General features: G+C 42.8%; 1 protein-coding gene and 1 non-coding gene across 3 annotated transcripts in view; both read right to left on the minus strand.

Annotated features, from left to right (window-relative positions):
* LOC124711298 (calcium/calmodulin-dependent protein kinase kinase 1) overlaps nt 1-26,468 on the minus strand; it is a 1,501,168-nt gene that overhangs the window by 165,753 nt on the left and 1,308,947 nt on the right. For both annotated transcript variants that reach the window (XM_047241302.1, XM_047241303.1), the window contains one exon: nt 23,608-23,934. In XM_047241302.1, coding sequence (XP_047097258.1) covers nt 23,608-23,934 — 327 coding nt within the window. The remainder of the gene's footprint in view (nt 1-23,607; nt 23,935-26,468) is intronic.
* Trnat-ugu lies at nt 22,911-22,984 on the minus strand. The gene has a single exon. It is a non-coding gene; the product is annotated as a tRNA-Thr (tRNA).

Consider the following 26,468-nt stretch of genomic DNA (forward strand, 5'->3'; position numbering starts at 1 on the left):
CAGCACAGCATTAGTCAGGAACCACCTGAAGATGGCAGCGTGTACGTCTGCCGAAATATTGTGGAGAAATTACGACGCCACCCGGTCGGATACCCGAGAACTGTTAAAATTAGATATAAATAATAGTAGGCCATCGGGATCTCATTTTGTTATTCTATCCAGTATCATACCGTGGAGTGTTATGGACTGCGATCGTACTTCTAAGGAGCCAATGTTTCAAATGGATATGGGGGGAAGGTTCAAATGGCTCTGAGCACTATGCGACTTAACTTCTGAGGTCATCAGTCGCCTAGAACTTAGAACTAATTATTCCTAACTAACCTAATGACATCACACACATCCATGCCCGAGGCAGGATTCGAACCTGCGACCGTAGCGGTCGCTCGGTTCCAGACTGTAGTGCCTAGAACCGCACGGCCAGTCCGGCTGGCCCGGGGGAATGGTTGTAGAAGTCGCAATATAAAGAATTCAGAAACTAACGCAAAGAGATGTATTCTGAAATTATCACAGAATAACACACTGTTAATCGACGTGAGACTCCACTTACTCGCACACATATTCAGACTCCACTGACACACACAAAATTACAGAATCGAAGTGCAGAGGAAGAGCCGGCCGAGGTGGCCGAGCGGCTCTAGGCGCTACAGTCTGGAACCGCGCGTCCGCTATGGTCGCAGGTTCGAATCCTGCCTCTGGCATGGATGTGTGTGATGTCCTTAGGTTAGTTAGGTTTAAGTACTTCTAGGGGACTGATGACCTCAGATGTCAAGTCCCATAGTGCTTAGAGCCATTTGAATCCGATTAGACTGTGCTTGGAGTAACGTACCGTTAGAACTTTACCGCAGCCTGGCGGACGTGCCTATCGACAAGACGCAGTAGCGGGAGTGCTGGTGGACCTTCAAAGAAGATGCTGCGTAATGACCGGAGAGGCGATGCCCAGGGGTTTTGTTAGCTGGTCGGCACCTCCCACTAGTGCGCCTACCGCTTAAAAAAAGTGGTTTTGCTACCAGCTTGCTGGTTGGTCAAGTGTCTAGCTGTCGCCTGCTCCGTCACAGAAATCTCCGCTCCCTTTTTGCATGAGATGTTTTCTAACGTGGAGCAGCCTTGGCCGTTGAGATGGCAGACTTTTGTTCCTCGTGCACGGCTCAGGACTAAGAAGATGCTTCGTTTGAACTTGAATATTTTTAACAGCTCTGACATATCGAAAAATTTATCAACTCTTCTCAAAATGACGGCAACCGAAACCTGTTTATAGATTTCGTTTCCCCTGTACGTGGGGAGTTATTATTACAAAGTTTCTTTCGTTTCTTTAATTATTAACATGTTTTAGTTCGAGGATGAACCTTTAGACATTTCGAAATAAAATTTGGATACAGATTATGGATAGAACAGTTGTCTGTTTCTCTTCAAAAGAACCAGGATCTGCCACTAGAATTCATGTTCATTAATCACTTCTCGCCTCATCCTTTCCTTTCGGCATGGTGCGGCTGCCCACGTGCTCGTCACGGCACTTGCATTCTGGGGTGGATCGTAATATGATGTGTTATAAAGGGCTGTGACGTTAATACCGCATTGGTAATGAATAATAATGAGCGTATGCCATTGGTGGCCGGGAGACCCCTCGCGGGGCGGTTCGGCCGCCGCTCCACAAGTTCTTTAACGCCACTGCGAGTGAATGAGGATCAAATGATAATGAAAGACACACAACACCCAGTCATCTAGAGGCAGAGAAAATCGATGACCCCACCGGGAATCGAACCCGGGACCTCGTGCGAGAGAAGCGAGAACGCTACCGCAAGACCACAAGCCGTGGACACCGCATTGGTAATCCCACTGTTAAATGCAGAGGAGAGAGCGGATACGTGGAAAGTGTACACTGAGCCCTCTATGAGGAAGAAGACTTGGCCGGCGACGTGATAGAAGAATAAACAGGAGCTGACAGGAAAGAGAAGGGGATTCAGTGTTAGAATAAGAATTCAAGAGAGCTTTGGAATAGTTAAGGTCTAATAAGGTAGAAGCGATTGCTAACACTTCACTGGAGTTTCTAAAACCTTTGGGGGAAGTGGCAACAAATCGACAACTGACGTCGTGTAGAGTCTATGAGTCTAGCGACATACCATCAGACTTTCGGGAAAACATCATCCACACAATTCCGAAGACAGAACGAGCGGAAAAGTGTGAGAATAGTTGTACAATCACATTAACAGTTCACGCATCCAAGTTGCTGACATGAATAATATACAGAGGAATGAGAAAGGAAACTGAGGATCTGTCATATGACTATCAGTTTTACTTTAGAAAAGATAAAGTTACCGGTGAGGCAGTTATGACTTTGCGGTTGACACAGGAAGGAAGACTGGACAAAACTCAAGACATGTTCGTAGGACTTGTCGAACTCGAGAAAGCGTTCGACAAGGTAACGAAGTGCGAAATACTGAGAAAAATATGTTCAGTCCGTAGGGAAAGGTGGGAAATATACAATACGTACAAGAGCCAAGAGATAACAGTGAGAGTAAAAGACCAAAGACGAAGTACTCGGAACAAAAAGGGTATAGGATACGGATGTAGTCTTTCGCTCCTAGTGTTCAATCTATGAATCGAAGAAGTAATGACGGAATAAATGAAATGTTCACGAGCGAAATTAAAAATTCAAGATGAAAAGATGTCAGCGTTAAGATGCGCTGATGAAATTGCTAGCCTCAGTGGAAGTGAACAAGAATCGCAGGGTCTGTTGAGTGCATTGAACAGTCTAATGACCACGGAATATGGACTGACAGTACATCGAGGAAAGGAGAAAGTAATGAGAAGTAGCAGAAATGAGAACAGGGAGAAACATGACACCTGCGTTGTTGATCATGAACTAGACGATGTTAAGGTTCTCTGCTACCTTTGCAGCAAAATAATCCACGATGGACGATGCAAAGAAAACAAAAACAACAGACTAGCACTGGCAAAAAGGGCATTCCTGGTCAAGAGCAGTCTGCTAATGTCAAACATAGGCCTTAATTTGAGGAAGATATTTCTAAGAATGTACGTTTGGAGTACGCAATTGTATCGTAATGAAGTATGGACGATGGGAAAACCGGAACAGAAGAGAGTCGTAGGATTAGAGATGTGGAACTACAGATGAATGTTGAAAATTAGGTGGACTGATAAAGTAAGGAATGAGGATTTTCTATGTACAGTATATATATATATATACAGAGCAAAACGTATAAAGATCCTGTTTCGGTTAAAATGTAGTTGAACTGCACACGAAACTACGTAGGAAAATTATGTACTTACATTTACCTCATGATTTAGCTCTAGTGATAACAAGTAGATGATCCATCATTCTCTGCGAATTGTGACAAAACTGTTCAGCCGTCAAGAGGTCGGTACACCATGTTAAAATGCAGCAGAATGCAGGAACCACCATCTTGATATAGGAAGTAAGGATAAAAAGATCAATTAGATGAGTGTGAAAGAATAAAACAATGATTTGTATAGGTGATGAAACGTCCGCTCATCTGGTGAGGTGAATGTTAAAAATAGAAGAACAGTTGTATCTCTGGTTCTTCTGCTTTTCAGTTCCAAAATTACATGTAAAGATGTTGCCCAACCTTCTCTGCCACTGTTTATGATTCAGTTCCCACTTCGTCTCTCGTTGCATATGTTCTTACGCATATTCATTCGTTTCTCTCTTCGGCCCCGACGCCGGCTTAGCTCAGTTCACAGACATACATTACTAGAGTGGCAAAACAGTGAGCTGAGATGGCCTTCTCAAGAAGTTGTGTGTGGTACTAACACGATTTCCTGAAACGGAATGGAGTTCTAAGCTTTCTGCAGTTGAGAAACTATTTGCGTACTAGTCGAGTTTAACGCATTCAGTGTAAAATCGTGTTACAAGAACAGCATAAAGTTACATATGTAAGAGTCTACAGCAGAGTTTAGTTTTTGTAAGAATACTCGAATGAATGAAGACACTTGTTAACAACGACAAACAGCACGTTCTACTTGTAGGAGCACCTTCATAGCGAGCATACTACTCGAAGAAGAATTGAAGTTAAAGCACATCATTAAGCTACGTCTGTTAATACTAGATTATTAAACCCCCTAAAATATACATAATGTACTCGTATTTAAATACTTCCGATATTTCGGATAAGACAAACTGTAATGTATTTGGGCTTACATAAAGGACAAAAGCGAAAACACAGGAGATGTTTCCACCTATGCTTGCAATGAGACATGTTCTTTTCTTTCACCATCCGTTGCTGCATGAAACATTACAGCTAAACACGAGGCATATATTGACCATCATGACAAAACTCTAAAGGTAACGCAGTTGTATCAGTTTATTCCCATTTCTTACGAAAGTTTTACCAGTGAATAAACAGTGTTTTACACGTCCTTTGCTCTTGCCACCGTATTGCTGTTCTAAGCTACGGCTTCCGTGTAGCCAATGACACGATATACGGTGTTTCCCGCCTGGTAATGTATGTCTGTAGCTCAGTTCCAGTCTCTGCGTTCACGCAGTGCCTCAGTCGTCACAACGAGATTACGATACTGGTAAGTTTATACAATAATTTAATTTTCTCGTTCCCCAATCCTTCTTTAATCTAATGATGGTTTATTTCTGTTAGTAGCATTTTACTTCACCTTCGTTGCCTATCGCACATTCATACAGGCTCTGCTTTATGAGATTTATTTTACCTTAATAGGTGAACATAGGTATCATCACCTTCGCATATAATTGTTTTATAAAACTCCTGGCATACGCAGACGATATAGTCTTACTCACTGAAACAGAAGAAGAACCTATGGAAATGTACAGATCTCTCTGGCACACTGTCAGCAAAATGGGACTTTCGATAAACCGAGAAAAAACAGAAGATATGGAAATAGGCCAAGTCAAAAACCTAAATCCACAATTTGAAATTAATCACTATTCTACATTCAGAAAAGTTCATCGGTTTAAATACTTTGGATCGCGCTTTAGGAATAAAAATGTCATAACTCTGGACACAAACGAGGGAATAGCCTCAGATTAAGATGTCTGTACACTCAAAGCATCCAACTATAACGTACAGCTTTGTCAGCCACAACTAAGATGAAGAAATATAACGCAATCAGATGCCCAGTAGTACTGCATGGTTCAGAACGCTGGAGCCTTATCAAGAAAGGAAGAGAGAGGAACTGAATGTTTTCGAAAGAAAAGTGATGAGGACCTGCATTGGAGAAAGCCATAAGGAGAGTTCGAAAGAACACTGAAATTTATCAATTAATGAAGGACCCATTATCACCCAGAAATTAAAAAAATAGGAGACTGCAATGGGCTGGGCATGTGGCTGCAATTGAAACAAACAGAATTCCTAAGAAGGCATTTCGGGGCACTCTCTAAGCAAGAAGACCATTGAGCTGACCTCGCACACAGTGGGAAGATGACATAGAGAAGGATGTCGCAGCGTTAGGAATCCTCGAAGCGTGGAGAGAGACAGCGTGAGACAGGAGAAGATGGAAGCAGATCGTCGATGCAGCGCGTGGTCTACAGGGCCTGTGATCGCTGGGAAAACAAGACAGAGAATGATGGATCATTTTCGTGTACAGTTCAACTACTTTTTGAAACTTCCTGGCAGATTGAAACTGTGTGCCGGGGCGAGACTCGAACTCGGGACCTGTTCTGCAAGGTTCGCAGGAGAGCTTCTGTAAAGTTTGGAAGGTAGGAGACGAGGTACTGGCAGAAGTAAAGCTGTGAGGACGGGGAGTGAGTCGTGCTTGGGTAGCTCAGTTGGTAGAGCACTTGCCCGCGAAAGGCAAAGGTCTGAGGTCGAGTCTCGGCCCAGCACACAGTTTTAATCTGCCAGGAAGTTTCATATCAGCGCACACTCCGCTGCAGAGTGAAAATCTCATTCTGGCAACTCCTTTTTAACCGAAACAGGATCGTTATATGTTTTGCTCGTGTTTGTATCAGAGGTATCCCTGAAGATTTGGCTCTAACGCCATGAAGCTAGATGGATCAGAAGTAACATGTTATACAGCTGAAGCGATATTTTTCATCGAGGTACAGTGGACTCATCGAACAAAAAAATTAGGCACCCAGCCTTTACAGATGGCGGAGAGATCGAGTCACGTGATTAACCGGGATCGCAATGCCTCTATGTGGGCATAATGAAGTAGCGATCAGTGAGACTACGTTTCAGGCGGACTGTGTGCATAAACACGGATAAATGTAAGGACGTGATGCAGACCATGGCCATATGGTGTGTGAAGTTGCTGGATTGGTTGACGTTTCGAAGTTGCTGGATTTGTTGACGTTTCGCAGCGGACAGTTCAACATTTCTACAAGCAGTGATGTATCACACGTGGCTCCGAAACAATTCAGAAAAGTGAAAATCTCATTCTGGAACAAACATTCAAAACAGCTTCCAGACGTCTCGGAATGGACAAATACACGTCCTTTATGGTTTTCAAGGGAATATCATACCACTGGTCCAACAAAATAATAGCAATTTCAGGTAACGGCTGTGGAGTCGGATATCAATCATGCAGCCTTCTCTGCAAACATGACCGTAAAAGCTGAACTAGACGGCGATGTGGTGCCTATGGTGGCCAGGGGAAGTGTAAAATTCATCCTCGTACTCACAAAAGCTCGCACTGCACGATGAGAGCTCTGTGAACGGGGGTCTTGTTACCTAGGAACACAACGTCGCCAATGGATAACAAACATTGTGAGCAAATAGACCTGATCATCCAAAATATTCATATACGCCGGTATGTAATGTGACTTTGGAGAGTGACCACGGGCCCATGGTGTACCACGATAAGTCTGCCCATATCACCACTGAACGCCCACGATGTTTCACTCTAATGACGTGAACTTGGCTAGAAGCTTAAAACAATGTGCGAAAAAGACTCAGTCGACGGGATGAAAGTAGTTCCACTGCTCCATATCTAGATGTTTTGGCTACGGCTCGACGTTTTCCTGTTACGACCATTTTCATGAGTGACGAGTGGTTTTGGAATTTCAGCTCGCCGAGCGATTTCCTCCTTATGGAGCTCCCATCGTGTTGATTTCATGCTGACAGGTTTCACGTGTACTACTTTATGTTCTTCTGAGACGTCTTACTTTTAATCAAGCTCCTCTTCAACGACCATCTGTCACGATCACTCAATGCAGTCTTTCGTCCATATTGTGACTTAGAGGATTATTTTTCTCCGCTTTCTCTGCATGCGGTATAACTCTACGATACAATGCCACTGGAAACACCTAACAACTCGGCTCTCCTGATTTCACGAGCCCTCACCGTATGAGCACTAACACTATTCCCACGTTCGATTTAACCTTCACGCGCTCGAGCGGGCGGTGAAGTGACCGCCTTTTTGCAATTTCACGCCATACTTACTCCACAAAGGTAACGAGGCGGCGGGAGGGACATGTATTCTCTAGTTGCACCTTTTCCCGACAGATGCTGCTCAAAGTTCGTCCAAGTCGCACCTCTCTGCCTCTCAAGACAAGTTCAAATAGGTCCGAACACGTTCGGCGGTCAGTTTACCGCCTTGCGAGCGCTTACGGCACTTACAAACACGGCCAGATTACCACCTTGCAAGCGCTTACGGCACTTACAAAAAAGGTCAGTTACCGCCTTGCGAGGCTTACGAGACTTTGTTCTACTCGTCTACTTCGGAATGTAAGAATTTCTTTTTGTGATTCCCCTATAATTCTTCAATTTTATAGACTCTTCCAATTCTCTAGTGAATGTGGATGTGCTCCAGAATTTAAACATCAAGAAGGACACAAAGGTGGCCTGCATGTATATTTTTCCGCTTACTTGACTTGGCAGGAATAAATTCGTTACGTATTTTTCAATTCAACACAGGTAATATGAAAGAAAGAAACGAGAAGACAATTCTTACATGCGTTATCTTTGGAACCGATGAGCGAAAACCTGAAAGAAAGAGCTAAATTGAAGCATTTACCAAAACATTTGTTAGTATTTTCGGAAAATTACAGAGAGAGTGACGTAGTTTATCCAGCTGTATCAACCCCTACAAGGAGAGGAATATGTTATCTGTGTGGCTCAAAAAAGAATGTAAAAACAAAGCGAGAATGCGGTGAATGTGGAAGAAACGTCTGTCTACGACATTCAGCCACGACAGTTACGTGCAATAATTGTCAGCCTCAAAACGAAAATGAAATGGGTACTGACTGATCAGCATTTTTCATCTGACAGAAATGTTTGTGACGTTTTCAATCAAAAATCCTTTTTTGAAAGCAAAATTAGCTTTTCTTGTGACGAGATAAGACAGTGAATAATTCTAGTCTTAAGTATTACATTATATAGTCCCAAAACATTAAAATTAAAAAAAAAGTGTTCTTATATTTCATTTGGGTATTTGGCTTCATTTTCGTATTCCATTGTATATTTTATTGTTCAATAAATAATTTTGATTACAAATGTGTTTGCAGTATTGTGTGAGGCATCCTGTGTCGATATTTTATGAAAATATGACCTTTAGAAACCGAACACCTCAAGAGATTGATAAAAACTCTCGGGCGGTCGGCCGACCCCCCGCGCGAGCGCTCGCGTGACTATTTCTAGAGCGAGCGCATGAAGGTTAACTTAGCTCCGACATAATGCACTTGGCTACAAAGACCACGACTGACTACTGCTACGTACTGAGGACATTTCGTAGGTGCCATTTGTGGTCAAATACAACAGCGCAACATGCAGGTTTGAGATTTGTCTAGGATTTAAATGTTGTTCGAGTTTAGGGGAAATACCAAGTAGTCCTAGGTGTGACTGGGAATTTTGAATGAGGAGGGTGGCGTGCTAGGGTAGTCCGTGAAGGTTTGCAAAGCCACTGTGACATGGTGGCGCAGTGGTTGGCGCATCTGCCTAGTGAGCAGGAGATGCGGGTTCTAATCCCAGGCTTGGTAAAAATTTTCATTCGTAGCTTCAGTCTGCATTGTGATAGATGTTTGAGAGTTTGCATGTATTTCCAGGACGCATTTGCCGCCTTTTTCCATATTTCTGCCCACGAACTCTATGGTTCCAGAATGAGATTTTCACTCTGCAGCAGAGTGTGGACTGATATGAAACTTCCTGGCAGATTAAAGCTGTGTGCCAGACCGAGACTCGAACTCGGCACCTTTGCCTTTGGTGGGCAAGTGCTCTACCATCTGAGCTACCCAAGGACGACTCACGCCCCGTTCTCACAGCTTTACTTCCACCAGTACCTCGTCTCCTACTTTCCAAACTTCACAGAAGCTCTCCTGCGAACCTTGCAGAATTAGTACTCCTGCAAGGAAGGTTCGCAGGAGAGCTTCTGTGAAGTTTGGAAATTAAGAGACGAGGTACTGGTGGAAGTAAAGCTGTGAGGACGGGGCGTGAGCCGTGCTTGGGTAGCCCAGATGGTAGAGCACTTGCCCACGAAAGGCAAAGGTACCGAGTTCGAGTCTCGGTCCGGCACACAGTTTTTATCTGCCAGGAAGTTTCAACTTCATGGTGTTTTGTCTGCATGTTCCACGTTTCTGTCATTCCATGGAGTCGTTGAACTTCCTGTTTTTCGGTTTTGAGCGGATGTGGAAAGCGATAAATTGTGTCGTCACGGGTTTTGTTTGAGGAAGTTGGTTCAAATGGCTCTGAGCACTATGGGACTTCTTCTGAGGTCATCAGTCCCCTAGAACTTAGAACTACTTAAACCTAACTAACCTAAGGACATCACACACATTCATGCCCGAGGCAGGATTCGAACCTGCGACCGTAGCGGTCGCGCGGTTCTAGACTGTAGTGCCTGGAACCGCTCGGCCACTCCGGCCGGCGAGGAAGTTGGTAATACTCAGAAGTGATGTAATAAACGTACCTTCAGAACAGCTACGGTGTTTCTTAGTTACAATAACATAATCATAAATAAGCTGTAGAGCATAAAACGATCGAAATTGTTAGGTGAAAGCTTGCAACGTGGGACGTTTGTGTGTTACATCTACTTACGATAAAGTGTATATGAAACTGCCGTGCCTTCCGTGTGCATAGGCATCCGCCACCGCCGGCGACTCGCAACCAAAACAAACACACACACACACACACACACACACACACACACACACACACACACACAGTACTGAGCCGCGGGGCGCATAACAGAGCAGACGTTGAGCAGCCACTACCGCCCCCGCACCTCCCACGCCCTGCATATCGAACTCTGGCGCTCGCACGTGCGTCAGACGAACCAACAGCGAGAAACTCGCTGCTGCTTCTGGCAGCCCTCGATACCAGCGAGGGACACGACGCTGCGTATCGCTGGCTGCTCCGGAAAGTGGCGCGGTGCACGGAGACTGAGACGGCAGCGACTCCGGTGTCGATGGGCCACTCCAGCTCCAGTCGTGAAGCGAGCCGGCCGTGTTTCCAGAAACCGGAACCTGACGTCAATACCGGAGCACTCTCCGCTAGAGGCTGGGTTTCGCGCCGCTGTCCTTAGGCGTGTCGAGCCCGAGGTTGCAGGCTATCTGCTCGCCCGTTTCTTCTCTCATTCCTCAGTAAAAAACAACATTCACGAGCTCATTGATTTGAGCTACATAATTACAATGGGAATCTCCCACAGGATTCGATCATGGGCTGATTCCTGTTCTTGCTTCATTGTTAATGATCTGACCTTTTACTTGAATCAGGAGGCTGTATTAGCTGAGCGTAGAAGCATCGGCAGGGTAGTAAGACTTTCGTGACAGTTACTGAATACTTCTGCACAAACGAGTTAGCTTTAAACTTTCGAAATAAAACGCAGTTCACCCATTTTCCTACTGTAAAAAATTACCCCCCCCCCCCCCCTGCGTCGGAAAATCTAGCTGGAGGAAATTATTAATGAAAGTTTTGATGGAAGGAGAGGAGTAGGTATAGGAGGTCGTAGAGTGGAGTGTATAAGATTTGCAAACGACGTGGTTGTGATGGCAGAGAGTGCAAGAGAGATGGAACAAATGTTAGATGATCTAAACACAAAATTATAAGAATATGGAATGGAGATTAACAAGAAGACAACTAAAAGTATGGTAATTAGAGGAACGGAGAGAAAGTGCTGTATGAACATAGGGGGAGACGAAATAGAGCAAGTGAATAACTTCACTTATTTGAGAAGTGTAATAATGGATGATATGTATTGCACAACAGAAACCAGAAAAAGAACTGCAATGACAAAACATGGATTCAAGAGGAAACAGACTTTACTTTGCGGACCACTAAACAAAGATATGAGGAAAAGGCTTGCCAAGTGTTACATCTGCAGCGTTGCCTTGTATGGTGCGGAGACCTGGACGTTGGGGAAGGAAGATGACAGAAGATTGTAGCTACTAGAGATGAGGATATGGATAACATTTGAAAAAGTGAATTGTAAACGCCGAGTAAGGAATGAAGAAGAGTTGGAGAAGAAAGAAACACGCTGAAACTCATTAGAAAGAGAAAACGAAACGGGATTGGACATTGTCTGAGGAGGAACGGTTTATTGAAGGATAGAATTGAAGAAATGGTGGAGAGAAAAAGGGGAAGTGCAAAAAGAAGATATCAAATGCTGGACCATATCCAAAGAGGCAGATATTCCGAAATGAAAAGACTGGCTATGGTTCAAATGGCTCAGAGCACTATGGGACTTAACAGCTGAGGTCATCAGTCCCCTAGAACTTATAACTACTTAAACCTAACTAACCTAAGGACATCACACACATCCATGCCCGAGGCAGGATTCGAACATGCGACCGTTGTGGTCACAGGTTCGAATCCTTCTTCGGGCATGGACGTGTTTGATGTCGTTATGTTAGTTAGGTTTAACTAGTTTTAAGTTCTAGGGGATTGATGACCACAGATGTTAATTCCCATAGTGCTCCGAGCCATTTGAACCAAGACCTTCCGTACGGCAGAATATCTGCTACTACTACTTGTACTACCCCCGTCTATGTAGTATACCAACAAGAAAACAAACAGCGGACAAAAGTATAAGTTCTTAGATGTACATAGTAATTTTGCAAAAACAGACATAATGTCTTATGGGATAACAGCAATCAGTGATTTTATAATGTTACTTTATTATTCATATGACCGGTTTCGGTTCATTCAGAACCATCTTCAGATCTGTAAAAATAATTATACTAATTTACTATTTCACGAAAGCAAATCTTTTTCATCCTATCTAATCAACATCAAATGTACCAGAACGTACCTGATATTTAAGTTACAGGAGTAACCCGTCCAATTCAGCAACTTTCACATGCTACGTCACATAAAATTGGTTGGCAGAGTGCACGTCATTTATATTAATTATAACACTATTACCGACAGGTGGCGTCTGGTACATTTGTTACATTCCATTTGCACATACTGTATTCAGTAGATCTTTTTTATATTAAAAATATTTAATTAAAATATGTAGATGTCAAAGCTAAAATCTGTACTTGTCAGGATTAAAAAACAGTAAAATTATCATTTTTGTACGATCTAAAAGGCATAGGGCGATTTATATATCTATGGTGCTGGTGTGAACTTGTTTTCTTCTACGGTCTGCTTTCGTCGTTCCCGCCACTTTGGTGTTGTGCCGCGGTCCGCTCAGTTGTCTGCTGTCCATCGCCGCGGGCAAGAGGGCCGCACACGAGGGCCCCGTCAACGACGCCAGGCGTTGCACGCGTCTTCCGGCTTCTCCACCGCGCACCATCTCTCATCCCTCGGCCTGGATCTCCATACGCAACAGTTGTCATCTTAGTAGGTCGTCATAAATGCTAAAATAGGCGTTATGATTGAATTCGCTTTGTTCGTTGAGGATTAAATCCGGATCTTTATTTTTGTGGGTGTATATTTCGATCTCTTCTAAAATGTTAAGAAACCGTCCCTTGTGAGCTCTATGCAGGATGTCTAAGTTGTTTTCAATATTCGTGACTGAGTGCTTTGTCGCAGCCATATGCGCCCCAAAAGCTGTTTTGTTTTGAGAGTAGGTGTGCTCCCTGAATCTGGTTTCAAAGTTCCTACCAGTCTGCCCTATATATTGTTTACAGCAGTCATTACATTTGATTTTATATACACCTGAATCCTGAAATTTATTCCTACTATTACATATTCTATGCCGGAGCTTCAATTTTAACGTGTTATTTGTTCGGAACCCTATTTTAACGTCGGATTTACGAAAGCATCTTTCAATTTTGTCTGCAATTCTTCCATTGTAAGTGAGAGCTACATATTTTTTCTTGTTGTTCCTCTTAACTGCTACTTGCCTTCCTTCTGTTTGTTCCATTTGCCTCTTCTTTATCTTCCTATAAATATTCATCACCTGCTTACACGTATATCCGTTCGCTACGGCCACTTGTTTTAAAATACTTAACTCCTTTTCTACTTCGTGTTGGCTTAGTGGCAATCTTAGTAGCCTGTATACCATCGAAGTAAAATATGCCCATTTGTATCGCGGTGGGTGACAAGAGCGCTCGTTGATAACTAGATCTGTACACGTAGGTTTTCTGAATATGCTAAATTCATGCTTCCCATTTTTCTTTATTAGTGTTAAATCTAAATAATCTATACGGTTGTTTTCTTCAAATTCCATGGTGAATCTAATTTTCGGGTGTTGAGAGCTCATTTTTTGTGCTAAGTTTTCGATATCATTTTTATCTCCTTTGTATAATAAAATGGAGTCGTCCACATATCTCCTGTAATATACAATTTTCTCAGCGATATTAGGATTTTCATCAAAGAATTTGTTTTCTAAGTGATTTACAAAAATGCCAGCCAGCGTCCCAGCTAAACTGTTCCCCATTGCCAGCCCGTCTTTTTGTTGATAAATCGTACCATTGAAAGTAAAGTAATTGAACGACAAGACTTGTTCCAACATTTCCACTAGTTCAATCACTTCCCCCAGTGCCAATTTACCATGAGTGAGGAGATTGTTCTTAATAATCTCAATCGTTTCTTTTACGGGAATGTTTGTGTACAGATTGGTGACATCCAATGAAGCTAGTGACGCATTCTGAGGTATAAGTACGCCTTTAATTTGCTCGGCAAATTCGTAGCTGTTGCTAATGTTGAAAGTCCGACGATATGTATATGCCGCCTTCAATCTGTTATTTAGCTCTTTATTTAATTTGTAACTTGGGCTGCTGGTGTTATTAACGATTGAGCGAATCGATTTTTCAACTTTATGGAGCTTTATTTGTGATCGTGATTCGGGGATTCGCGGATTCATTACTTTCAGTTTAAATTTTTCCTCCTGTGTGAATAGAAACACACTGTTATCTATTTGTTTCCTTATTTCTGTTTGAAATTTCTTGATTGGATCTTTCTTGACTTCTACTATTTCGTTTTCCATAAAGAACTTTTCAGTTTTCTCTATATAGTCTGTATCGTGTATTAAAACCATAGTGCCGCCCTTATCTGCCTTTGTGACGATAGCCTTACGTGATTCTAACTTCTTATTTAAGCCCTTAAGAGTTAGTAGTTCGTTTCTGTTCTTGTGAGCAGAGTGCATTTCATCTATAATCGACTTCTTTACTTTAATTGCCGTGTTTGTCTGTTCGTATCTATTCATATTTGCGATATCACATGCAATTTTCACTTCTGCGACAGTCTTTTTTATTGTATTTGAGTTATTTGCGGGATTTGGGTTATATTGCAGGCCTTTATTTAAAAGATTGTGCTCATCTTTTATTAATTCTATCTCAGTTAAGTTCACGACCCTCTCACAAAAAGTATGCAACTTTTTATACGCCGTTTCGTTATCAGTATTAAAATGTACACCTAGGTTAAAAAGCTTCTTCTGATGTCTGTTTAGTGTTAATTCTCGCTCCCTGCCAATTCTATTTTCAATCTCTCTGCTTACGTATGTAAACTGTAATGGAGATAAAATGTCACCTAAAATGAAGTGAGGATTAAAAGCTTCTCTATTTAACTTGTCTTTCATTTTATATGCTTCTCGAATTTGAGTTTTAATCCATAATACTTCACTTTTACGTTTTACTATTTGTGCTATGTTTGACATATTCCTGATTCTTACTTTTGCGTAGTTAGGAGTAATCCCTGCGTCTAAGCATGTTTTGTTAAATTTTATTTTCAAGTTTTCTTTCATTATCTTTGTCCTAATACGTAAGAACTTCGTAATGTATCCCGAAGCCTGACGTGGCACAAACTTTGCAAAAACCGGTCATATGAATAATAAAAAATTTGCAATCAAGACGGATTTAAGGTAACAGTACATAGTAATGTAAACTTAAAATGGAAAACCTTATAGAACACCTGCTAAAACATTTAGGTTCGGCTTCTTTTATCGTCAGGATAATGGCCAATGTTGGGGATAAAGTTAACATAATTTGCATGTTTTCATTTATCGATGTCTAATGGGACAATATTCTGGGGTAAATCTTCGTTTGTCGGAAAGTATTCACTGCACAAAAAAAGTAATTACAATTATGTGTGGAAGTCACACACAGACACGTTTCAGGTATCTCTTTAAGCAGCTACGACTATTAACCACAGTATCACAATATATTTATTCACTTATGAACTTGTTGTCAATCAGCTATTTAAGTTTGAGAGTAACACAGATGTTCAGAAGTACGACACTAAAAGGAAAAATCATTTGCATTACTCTTTAATGAATCTAACTTTGACGCAGAAAAAGAGGAAATATGCAACTAAAAATTCTTTGACAGTCTACCGATGAAATAAAAATTCGGACACATAGCAGAAGTATTTTCACATGTAGATTTTTCCTTAACAATTCCTTCTATTCCACAGAAGTCTTGAGTAGAGATAATTCGTCATTAAAGAAAAAAATCTGTAAATGGTCAGCATGCAACCATCTAAATATTCTATTTCTTATCATTGTGTATTCACTGAGTGTTCTACGTTTGTTCTGCTAACATATTCCCCATCATAAATTTCATAGTTAATCTGAGCTATCGAACAAGCAAACTAACAAACTAACATATGCATGTACAAAGTCAATCACCTAAAACCCATTTTATTTCGTGAGTGGTTCAAAATAACGGAACGAGATTTTCAGTGGGCATCAGTCCGCAGAAGCGGAAGCAATTTTCATTACGGCCTATGAGTAGTAAGTACCCGCAGTTTTTGTATAAAAATGGATATTCACCAAATACTTTTTTTAGTGAGACGATGTGCTTTCTAATGGCATTCTTAAGCTCTTCAAAAGACGTGTACAATGATATAATGATTGTTTGAGTTGAAACTTCTCGTGAAAGTAACCGAGGAATGTACAAAACTTGAAAAGTAACGTGATCGGAATTGGCTGTTGCGGTGTAATCTCTCATAAGCAAAGGTATTTTGAGATATCACAAGCGCAATGATTTCGACATGTCACCCAGCAAGGATTCTGAAAGCAACTATTGCATGAGGCATACTTCGCGTTTTTCTCACACGATGTGGTGGTGGTGGTGGTGGCGGCGGCGGCGTTGGTACTGCTACTATTACTAGTAGTAGTAGTAATAGCACCTGCAGCAGTTGTTGGTTGAGGAGGAAGATAATGATGTGCAGAAGTATGGAGAGTAGTACGAAAGAGGAGTTGGCATAATGGAGGCAAAATAACAGAAAAAAGTGCAGAGAACGAAAATGATTGATGAGCCATGGAAAAAATTGCTGTTTTGAAGAGCGCGCCGCAGCGCGTTGTGTGAAGCAGTCGCCCTCCGTTTCTGGCGGTGCCGTCGCTGTGGCAATCGCAGCTTTGGTGTCTCCCTCTGGTGGAAAAGGTTGCCTGTTCACGTGCATTTAAGGGCGCGATGAGCTCTCCAGCGGCGGTTGGTCAGTCCGAGTGAGTCTGGGTCAGTCTCGCGTCACCAGTTGCTGGTCTGACTCTCGTTCGTATTTGTGCGGCAGTGTCTGTCTGTCGTTTGGATCAAACATTAAAGCCGGAAAATGAGAGTCTTGCCACTCCGACAGTAACAGAACTCAGCTAGTTGTTGCCCGGTCGGGGCTGAGTTCCTGCATCTGAGTCTGCGCGTTAGGCCGCCAGTCTGCTCAAGTTACTCGGACAACGGTCATTGGCGGTTGTATCGATCGGTTGGTCGGTCGCGCACTGAGACCCAAGATGACTTGTCCGTCTTGAGCGTCGGTGCATGTGAGGTCGCCACGTGAGTCCAGTGGGCCGCGCCGTATAGCGAGGTGTTGTGGCTTCGCGGTCGACACGAGAGCAACAGGAGTCAAACCACGACATCGGGCTGGCGGGTGCGAGCTGCGACGCCGTGAGACGGGAGATCGGCGTGACTTAATGCGTCCGTTGAAGCGGCTGGCAGCGGACGGTTCGGGAGAGCGTTGGGGGTGCTGCGCCAGGTCTTCGCCAGAAATCGCAGTTTATTAGAAGTTAAGTGATTGGAGATATGTTGTTTCATTTACTTGTTAAATTCTTCTTGTTTTCTTGGTGAGGTCACCAGCCGCTTTGTTTTGGGGTCGTCCCACCATTCTTCTCCGTTTGCCCACCCGCGGGAAGGTGGTTATTGATGAAATGGATGGTCTGTTTTACCCTTGTGGAGTAGGGGCGGATTAGAGCAACCTGCGGTTCGGGTTGTTCAGTAATCTCCCTGTCAATCTGCCATACGTTAATAGCTGCCTCTGTCATGTTTTTCGGATTCGGTGTTAACGAATTTGTTGCTTGAAGTGTAACGGCCGAATTCCTGAAATATGTTTTTAACTTGCTTATCATTTTGCGAGGTGGTATACGAGTATGTGTAATGTAGAGTATGTTTGTATATTTTATGTACGACTACATTTTACGTTTTTTTTTTATTTAAATGGCTCTGAGCACTACGGGACTTAACATCTGAGGTCATCAGTCCCCTAGAACTTAGAACTATTTAAACCTAACTAACCTAAGGATATCACACACATCCAAGCCCGAGGCAGGATTCGAACCTGCGACCGTAGCGGTCGCTCGGCTCCAGACTGTAGCGCCTAGAACCGCACGGCCACTCCGTCCGGTTTTTTTATTTAAATGGTCATTTTAGTATATAAAGTTTCCACCCTTCCACCTTAAGAGATTTTTTAAAAATCAAGTTGCACCTTCGGTGGAAAGTTAATTTTTTAAATGTTAGTGTTTTGTACTATTTCAATCCCTCCTACGGCGTGCATAGCTTATGTGCTTGTGTGAATTGTTAAAATTTTTAGTTTAAAGCAATCTGGTGTGTTGCGGATTTGTACCAGTGTAATCTCTCAGAGGTTGTTGTGAGCGGTCGTGACTACGGCCGTGTCAAAAGGTAGCGGAAAGGTTCTCAGCCCGAAAGCTCATATTGTCAAAATTTATTCTTTCTGCCTCGGAATAGAATTGTAACTTAATATTTTAGGGTGCTCTCTGATTATAATTTTAAATTTGAAAAAAGGGCCTTTAGGAATAAAATTTCCATTTGTTGAAAGAAATTTAATTTATTTTCATGAGTTACCCACTGGCAACTACTTCCACGCTCACATAGTGTGATTAAATGTGTTAATGTTCTTCATGAATCGCTAGTAAATAAAGTAAATTCTTAAGAAAATGTTTTGAAAGTAAATTTACGGTTCAGTTGATCATAAGACCCGTGGTATAGGGGTAGCGTCTTTGACTCATAATCAAAACGTCTTCGGCCCTGGGTTCGATACCCGCCACTGCCTAAATTTGGATAAATAATCAGCATTGGCGACCGAAGACTTCCGGCATAAGAAGTCAGCCTCATTCCGCCAACGGCCTTGTCAAAGAGGGCGGAGGAGCGGATAGAGGTTCAGGGCACTCTCTTGTCCTAGGGGTGGGAAATTGCCCCTAAAGGCGGAAGAATCAGGAATGATCGACGACATGAGGATGCAGAAGGCAATGGAAACCACTGCATTAGAGACACGTAACGTGTATCCACAGGACATGTGACCTGTGGTTGAAGAAATGTCATGATGATCTCTCCATTGGCAAAAGATTCCGGAATAGTCCCCCATTCGGATCTCCGGGAGGGGACTACCAAGTGGGAGGTTACCATGAGAAAAATATTGAATAATCAACGAAAGGATAACGTTCTACAAATCGGGTGGTGGAATGTCAGACGCTTGATCTTGGTAGGGAAACTAGAAAATCTGCAAGGGGAAATGCAAAGCCTCAATCTAGATACAGTAGGGGTCAGTGAAGTGGAAGGAAGACAAGGATTTCTGGTCAGATGAGTATCGGGTAATATCAACAGCGGCAGAAAATGGTATAACAGGTTTAAGATTCGTTATGAATAGGAAGGTAGGGCAGAGGGTGTGTTACTGTGAACAGTTCAGTGACCGGGTTGTTCTAATCAGAATCGACAGCAGTCCAACACCGACAACGATAGTTCATGTATACATGGCGACGTCGCAAGCTGAAGATGAACAGATAGAGAAAGTGTATGAGGATATTGAAAGGGTAATGCAGTATGTAAAGGGGGACGAAAATCTAATAGGCATGGCGACTGGAATGCAGTTGTAGGGGAAGGAGTAGAAGAAAAGGTTACAGGAGAATATGGGCTTGGGACGAGGAATGAAAGAGGAGAAAGACTAATTGAGTTCTGTAACAAGTTTCAGCTAGTAATAGCGAATACCCTGTTCAAGAATCACAAGAGGAGGAGGTATACTTGGAAAAAGCCGGGAGATACGGCAAGATTTCAATTAGATTACATCATGGTCAGACAGAGATTCCGAAATCAGATACTGGATTGTAAGGCGTACCCAGGAGCAGATATAGACTCAGATCACAATGTAGTAGTGATGAAGAGTAGGCTGAAGTTCAAGACATTAGTCAGGAAGAATCAATACGCAAAGAAGTGGGATACGGAAGTACTAAGGAATGACGAGATACGTTTGAAATTCTCTAACGCTATAGATACAGCAATAAGGAATAGCGCAGTAGGCAATACAGTTGAAGAGGAATGGCCATCTCTAAAAAGGGCCATCACAGAAGTTGGGAAGGAAAACATAGGTACAAAGAAGGTAGCTGCGAAGAAACCATGGGTAACAGAAGAAATACTTTAGTTGATTGATGAAAGGAAGAAGTACAGACATGTTCCGGGAAAATCAGGAATACAGATATACAAATCGCTGAGGAATTAAATAAATAGGAAGTGCAGGGAAGCTAAGACGAAATAGCTGCAGGAAAAATGTGAAGACATCGAAAAAGATATGATTGTCGGAAGGACAGACTCAGCATACAGGAAACTCAAAACAACCTTTGGTGACATTAAAAGTAACGGTAGTAACATTAAGAGTGTAACGGGAATTCCACTGTTAAATGAAGAGGAGAGAGCAGGTAGGTGGAAAGAATACATTGAAAGCCTCTATGAGGGTGAAGATTTGTCTGATGTGATAGAAGAACAAACAGGAGTCGATTTAGAAGAGGTAGGGGATCCAGTATTAGAATCGGAATTTAAAAGAGCTTTGGAGGACTTACGGTCAAAGAAGGCAGAAGGAATAGATAACATTCCATCAGAATTTGTAAAATCATTGGGGGAAGTGGCAACAAAACGACTATTCACGTTGGTGTGTAGAATATATGAGTCTGGCGATATACCATCTGACTTTCGGAAAAGCATCATCCACACAATTCCGAAGACGGCAAGAGCTGACAAGTGTGAGAATTATCGCACAATCAGCTTAACAGCTCATGCATCGAAGCTGCTTACAAGAATAATATACAGAAGAATGGAAAAGAAAATTGAGGATGCGCTGGGTGACGATCAGTTTGGCTTTAGGAAAGTTCAGGGACGAGAGAGGCAATTCTGACGTTACGGCTAATAATGGAAGCAAGGCTAAAGAAAAGTCAGGACACTTTCATAGGATTTGTCGACCTGGAAAAAGCGTTAGACAGTATAAAATGGTACAAGCTGTTCGAGATTCTGAAAAAAGTAGGGGTAAGCTATAGGGAGAGACGGGTCATATACAATATGTACAACAACCAAGAGGGAATAATAAGAGTGGACGATTAAGAACGAAGTGCTCGTATTAAGGAGGGTGTAAGACAAGGCTGTAGCCTTTCGCCCCTACTCTTCAATCTTTACATCGAGGAAGCAATGATGGAAATGAAAGGAAGGTTCAGGAGTGGAATTAAAATACAAGGTGAAAGGATATCAATGATACGATTCGCTGATGACATTGCTATCCTGAGTGAAAGTGAAGAAGAATTAAATGATCTGCTGAACGGAATGAACAGTCTAATGAGGACACAGTATGGATTGAGAGTAAATCGGAGAAAGACGAAGGTGATGAGAAGTAGTAGAAATGAGAACAGCGAGAAACTTAACGTCAGGATTGATGGTCACGAAGTCAATGAAGTTAAGGAATTCTGCTACCTAGGCAGTAAAATAACCAATGACGGACGGAGCAAGGAGGACTTCAAAAGCAGACTCGCTGTGGCAAAAAAGGCATTTTTGGCCAAGAGAAGTCTACTAATATCAAATACCGGCCTTAATTTGAGGAAGAAATTTCTGAGGATGTACGTCTGGAGTACAGCATTGTATGGTAGTGAAACATGGACTGTGGGAAAACCGGAACAGAAGAGAATCGAAGCATTTGAGATGTGGTGCTATAGACGAATGTTGAAAATTAGGTGGACTGATAAGGTAACGAATGAGGAGGTTCTACGCAGAATCGGAGAGGAAAGGAATATGTGGAAAACACTGATAAGAAGAAGGGACAGGATGATAGGACATCTGCTAAGACATGAGGGAATGACTTCCATGGTACTAGAGGGAGCTGTAGAGGGCAAAAACTGTAGAGGAAGACAGAGATTGGTATACGTCAAGCAAATAATTGAGGACGTAGGTTGCAAGTGCTACTCTGAGATGAAGAGGTTAACACAGGAAAGGAATTCGTGGCGGGCCGCATCAAACCAGTCAAAAAAAAAAAAAAAAAAAAAAAAAAAAAAGATGGCACCTAGGACGGAAAACAAGGGGACAAGACAAATACAGGCGATACACGAAATCTACTCCCAGTGGTGAATATGGAGAACCATCTGCTGTATGATGGAATGACAGTGAAAATTTGTGCCGGACCGGTACTCGAACCCGGATTTCTCGCTTATTTCGAGTGGCCGCCTAAACATTTGGCTATCAGAGCACGACTTAGGGCCGGATCGAAACTTCCAAATATCGTCAACCATGTGTCTACAACCTGTACTCGTACATCCATTGTGTATGTTCCCGTACTGGGAGACATTTTACTTGATAATTATTTCCCCGGTTTTGGAGGATACATACGATTCTGTAGCGCCCGTGGAATTCCGAATTACGTCGCACCATTTCTTTGGACATGCATGCATGTGCAAAAGAGCAGTGCATCGTAATTCGGAGTAACACAGGCACTGCAATACTATGTTCAAAAATGTCTCTAGTACAATTGAGGTCATCAGTCCCCTATACTTAGAACTGTTTAAACCTAACTAACCTAAGGACAGCACACACATCCATGCCCGAGGCAGTATTCGACCCTGCGACCGTAGCAGCAGCGCGGTTCCGGAATTGCCTAGAGCCGCTCGGTCACAACGGCCGGAGGCATTATTATGTAAAGAAACACAAGGGGCATAAGAGAAGGGAACATACGGAAAAGAGTGAGCAGAAGAAGAGAAGGAAGAACAGGAGGATGGAGAGGGGGAGAGGTATTAGAAATAAGAGTGAGAGGGAGATGAAGAAAATCAAAAGGAAGGTGCTGTAGGATTTAGCAAATGTAGAGTTTTAAAAATGAGACTAGGAGGAAGGAAGAAAGAATAGGGAATTTAGAGAAGTATGTGGAGTGTGAAGAAAGTGTGGAAGAGACGAAACGTGGAAGAAAGATATTTTGGAAACTATATATGACGGTAGTATCTGTTTCCGAAAGAACATTTACCGTTGATGACAATGCAGCTTTGCTAGAAATGAAACGATAATTAATTGGACACCCTAGCTGCAAACCGGCGTTGATATACTTCGTTGGGGACATGTTGAAAATGTGTGCCCCGACCGGGACTCGAACCCGGGATCGCCTGCTTACATGGCAGACGCTCTATCCATCTGAGCCACCGAGGGTACTTATCCCTTGCACTTATCCCTTGCATGATGGACAAACATCTGTTAGGCGCACTACGAATGTAGTGGTGTGGACATGTTGGGAATATGGGTCTCACGGGGAACGTGCGAGGGATAAGTCCCTGCAGGCGCACTACTCCCTGTGCCCTCGATGGCTCAGATGGATAGAGCGTCTTCCATGTAAGCAGGAGATCCCGGTTTCGAGTCCCGGTCGGGGCACACATTTTCAACATGTTCCCAATGACCAACGCCGGTTTGCAGCTAGGGTGTGCAATTATCATTTCATATCCTGGAAAGCCCAGATTTTTTTGAATGTAATCAAACCAAATATTTTGAGGAAATTTGTTGACAGTCGCTCTCTGGACATACTATCTCATGACAAGAAGATCTAAATTTCTTATTCCTGTAGAGTATATACAATATACAAGAGACAAGTTTGGTAAAAGTAAAACGCACTTTGGATGAACTGTATTACTAATACAGTTCCGCGGACGTATAAGAGAATCAGGTGTCACTACACTCTATGCGACGTGCGCTAGCCTTGCTTCCATCATGCGCTGTAAGTGAAACTACTACTACTACTACTACTACTACTACTACTACAGAAATGTGTGAGGGCTGACCTGTCCTATGGAGTCCATGAGACGGTACTGGTTGAGCTGCAGGTAGCGGCCGCTCTTGTCGATGGAGACGCGCCGGGACTCCTTCAGTGGGGCGCGCCTTCTGGCTGCCCGTGGACTGCCGTAGGGGCTGAACGGGAAGTTGGGGTAGATGGGCCGCGGCTCGCCACCACCAGAGCCACCGGCGCCGCCACCGGGGCCTGCAGCAGCAGTAGCAGTACCAGCAGCGCCTGAGCCAGGGACGGGGCCGGCCTGGTGCACCGGCGACGGAGAGCGGCTCGCCTCGGGCGACGGCGACAGCCGCAGGCGCTCCTCTAGGCTCACGCATAGCTGCACAGGAGCAGAGAGAGACCTCCGTCACTACACGGCGAGGCTCCAGCATGGCTGGCACAGCTACGGCAGTTAAGTATGACACACTACTGGCCAGGAAAGTACTTGGGCTCGAACAAACACAAATACACCAAAATCGTTTGAGAATTAATGTAAAGGTCTCTTACTGCACTAGTGATACTCCCGCATCTGCAAAACTCTGCAGTCGTCCGTTAGAAGCCTCTGCGTATGTCATGCCGAATTGTACACTGACCTGCCGGTACGCCAGTCGGGATCAGTAGGGACGGTGCAGTGTGCCTCTGAAGTTGCATTTTGTGACATTATTTGTGTATTGAAGCGTCAGGTGGCTCGGCGACTGGTAATCAATCCTTCTAATGTATTGCGATTGGTTGAGATGAAGTTACTAAGAACCCTTCTTCGTGTAGATGGTACTGGTGTAGAAGACTAATCATTCGCATGTTTTCTGGTATCTATTGTAGCGCAGAAATATGAGCATAAGTTAGAAACAGATACTGTTGTAACACTAACACATAATGATGATGAGAGGGATGATAATGACGGACAACTCATTGCAAACGGTAGTGCTACGGCAAGTGCGGGAAGAGGCGATGGAAGCAGTGAGAGTGAATACCAACAGTCTCCAAAGAAGAAGGTTAAAGTTGCAAGCATCATCACGGCGTTTGATGACAGCCCACTGGAGAACATGTACGATGATTATTACGTAAGAGATTTCGACACATACGACAAGCTTCGGAAAAGATACCCTAAACTGAAGTCTAAAAGCAATATTAAAAACATACTGGATTACGTGGCAAAGAAAAGAGAAGGAAATACAGTTTTAAAAGGAAATCGTGGACTGCTGTTCAAGACCATCAAGGAGCGTGTAATGACGAAATTCGATGAAGGGCGAGAATGCGGTTCCGCCGTTCATTATTGACATTTAAACATTGGGCATTGGACGTAGCCAGAAATCTCGGGTGAACAAACTTTACAGCTTCGCTAGGATTTATTACTAATTTGAAAAAGGAGTTTAGGATAACATCACGTCGTATCACTATGCTCCAAGAACGAAAAGATAAGGGTGACGAAGAAGAGCTGATTGAAAGAGCTCAAACGTTTGTTGCTGACGTCAATGAGCATATCATGAGAGAAAACATCGATATTAGTTCTGTATGGAACTGTGATCAGAGTCAGTTCAACTATGAACTTTCTTGTGACAGAACAGTATCCATGAAAGGAGAGAGAAACACTGCCGCGATGTTCCAATCAGTTAACTGTGCAACACATAGTTACACGATCAATATTGCTATATCAATGGGCGGACGATTGGCAGACAAACTCTGTATTTGCTTCCAAGAATCCAGTGGAAAGTTTGGACACCGGGTGTCGAGGGAAGTAGAAATGCGCTGCCCTCCAAATGTCGTCGTTGATGCAACTGTGAGTGGAAAGATGACGAAACAACATCTGAAGACGTTTTTTTTCTGTCAGTTTTTGAATCCACGTTTGTCGAGAAAGTCATTAGTACTTCGTGACTCCTGGTCGGGACATAAGGATGAACGAGTACTACTGGAAGCACCTGGCGGAAAACATGTAGATTTAAAAATCACTCCGCCTAAAACTACAAAATATGTACAACCTCTGGATGTGTATTTCTTCAGGCAATATAAACTATATGTCAAGAGAATAACATTTCATTAAACTACGTTCCAGTAATATGCAGCCGAAATTGCACGACAGATTCTTTATCATGAATATGCATTCTGTTATTTACAATCAGTTATCTGCGGGAGTATACAGACCAATGCTTCGTTACGCGTGGCAGAACGCTGGCTACTATATTGGTGAACCAGTGAACAACTTAAAAAGTGTCATTGACGTGGCGTTCAACACTGATATTATAGAATGTGCAAATACGCCATGCGACCAACTTACATTTCTTCACTGTGCGTTTTGCAGTCATTCGTATTGCTCGGAGCATTTTATTGACGTTCCGCATTTACATTTATAGTTAAGAGTGCTGCATTGCGTATGGCGTCTACAATTACATCTACAGTGATACCTGGAGCATGACTGCAGAGTTTTGCAGAAAAACGACACCCACCAGCACATTCAGAGGTACATAATCGTCCTGTAACCAAACGTTCATACAGATCTGTTTGTTCGAGCCCAAGTACTTTCCTGGTGAGTACAATTTAACCTCTTCAGACTTGAATTTTTTCTGGAAGAAGGAAAATTTTTCTTTGTGTGTTAATGCTCATAAGTGAATTTTTAATGATTTTATGGACTAAAATCACTAATTATGAAATATTCTCTAGTGTAAAATGATTACTCTCTATTGTAAAAAGGTCGTTATAATTACTGTATTCAGTTATACAGTGGAATATAATGAACCAACCATATTCGTGTATTTTGGTGGCCACGATCTGCTGTGCACTACTCCATTGCTTTGCTGGTACTTTCATAGTGACGCCAAACAGTTGGCAGCACTTGTGCATATAAAAAGGTTGAGCATCCAAAAATGTGCACCTCAGTTT

This window comes from Schistocerca piceifrons, chromosome 8 (genome assembly GCF_021461385.2).
Source record: "Schistocerca piceifrons isolate TAMUIC-IGC-003096 chromosome 8, iqSchPice1.1, whole genome shotgun sequence".
NCBI classification, from domain to species: domain Eukaryota; kingdom Metazoa; phylum Arthropoda; class Insecta; order Orthoptera; family Acrididae; genus Schistocerca; species Schistocerca piceifrons.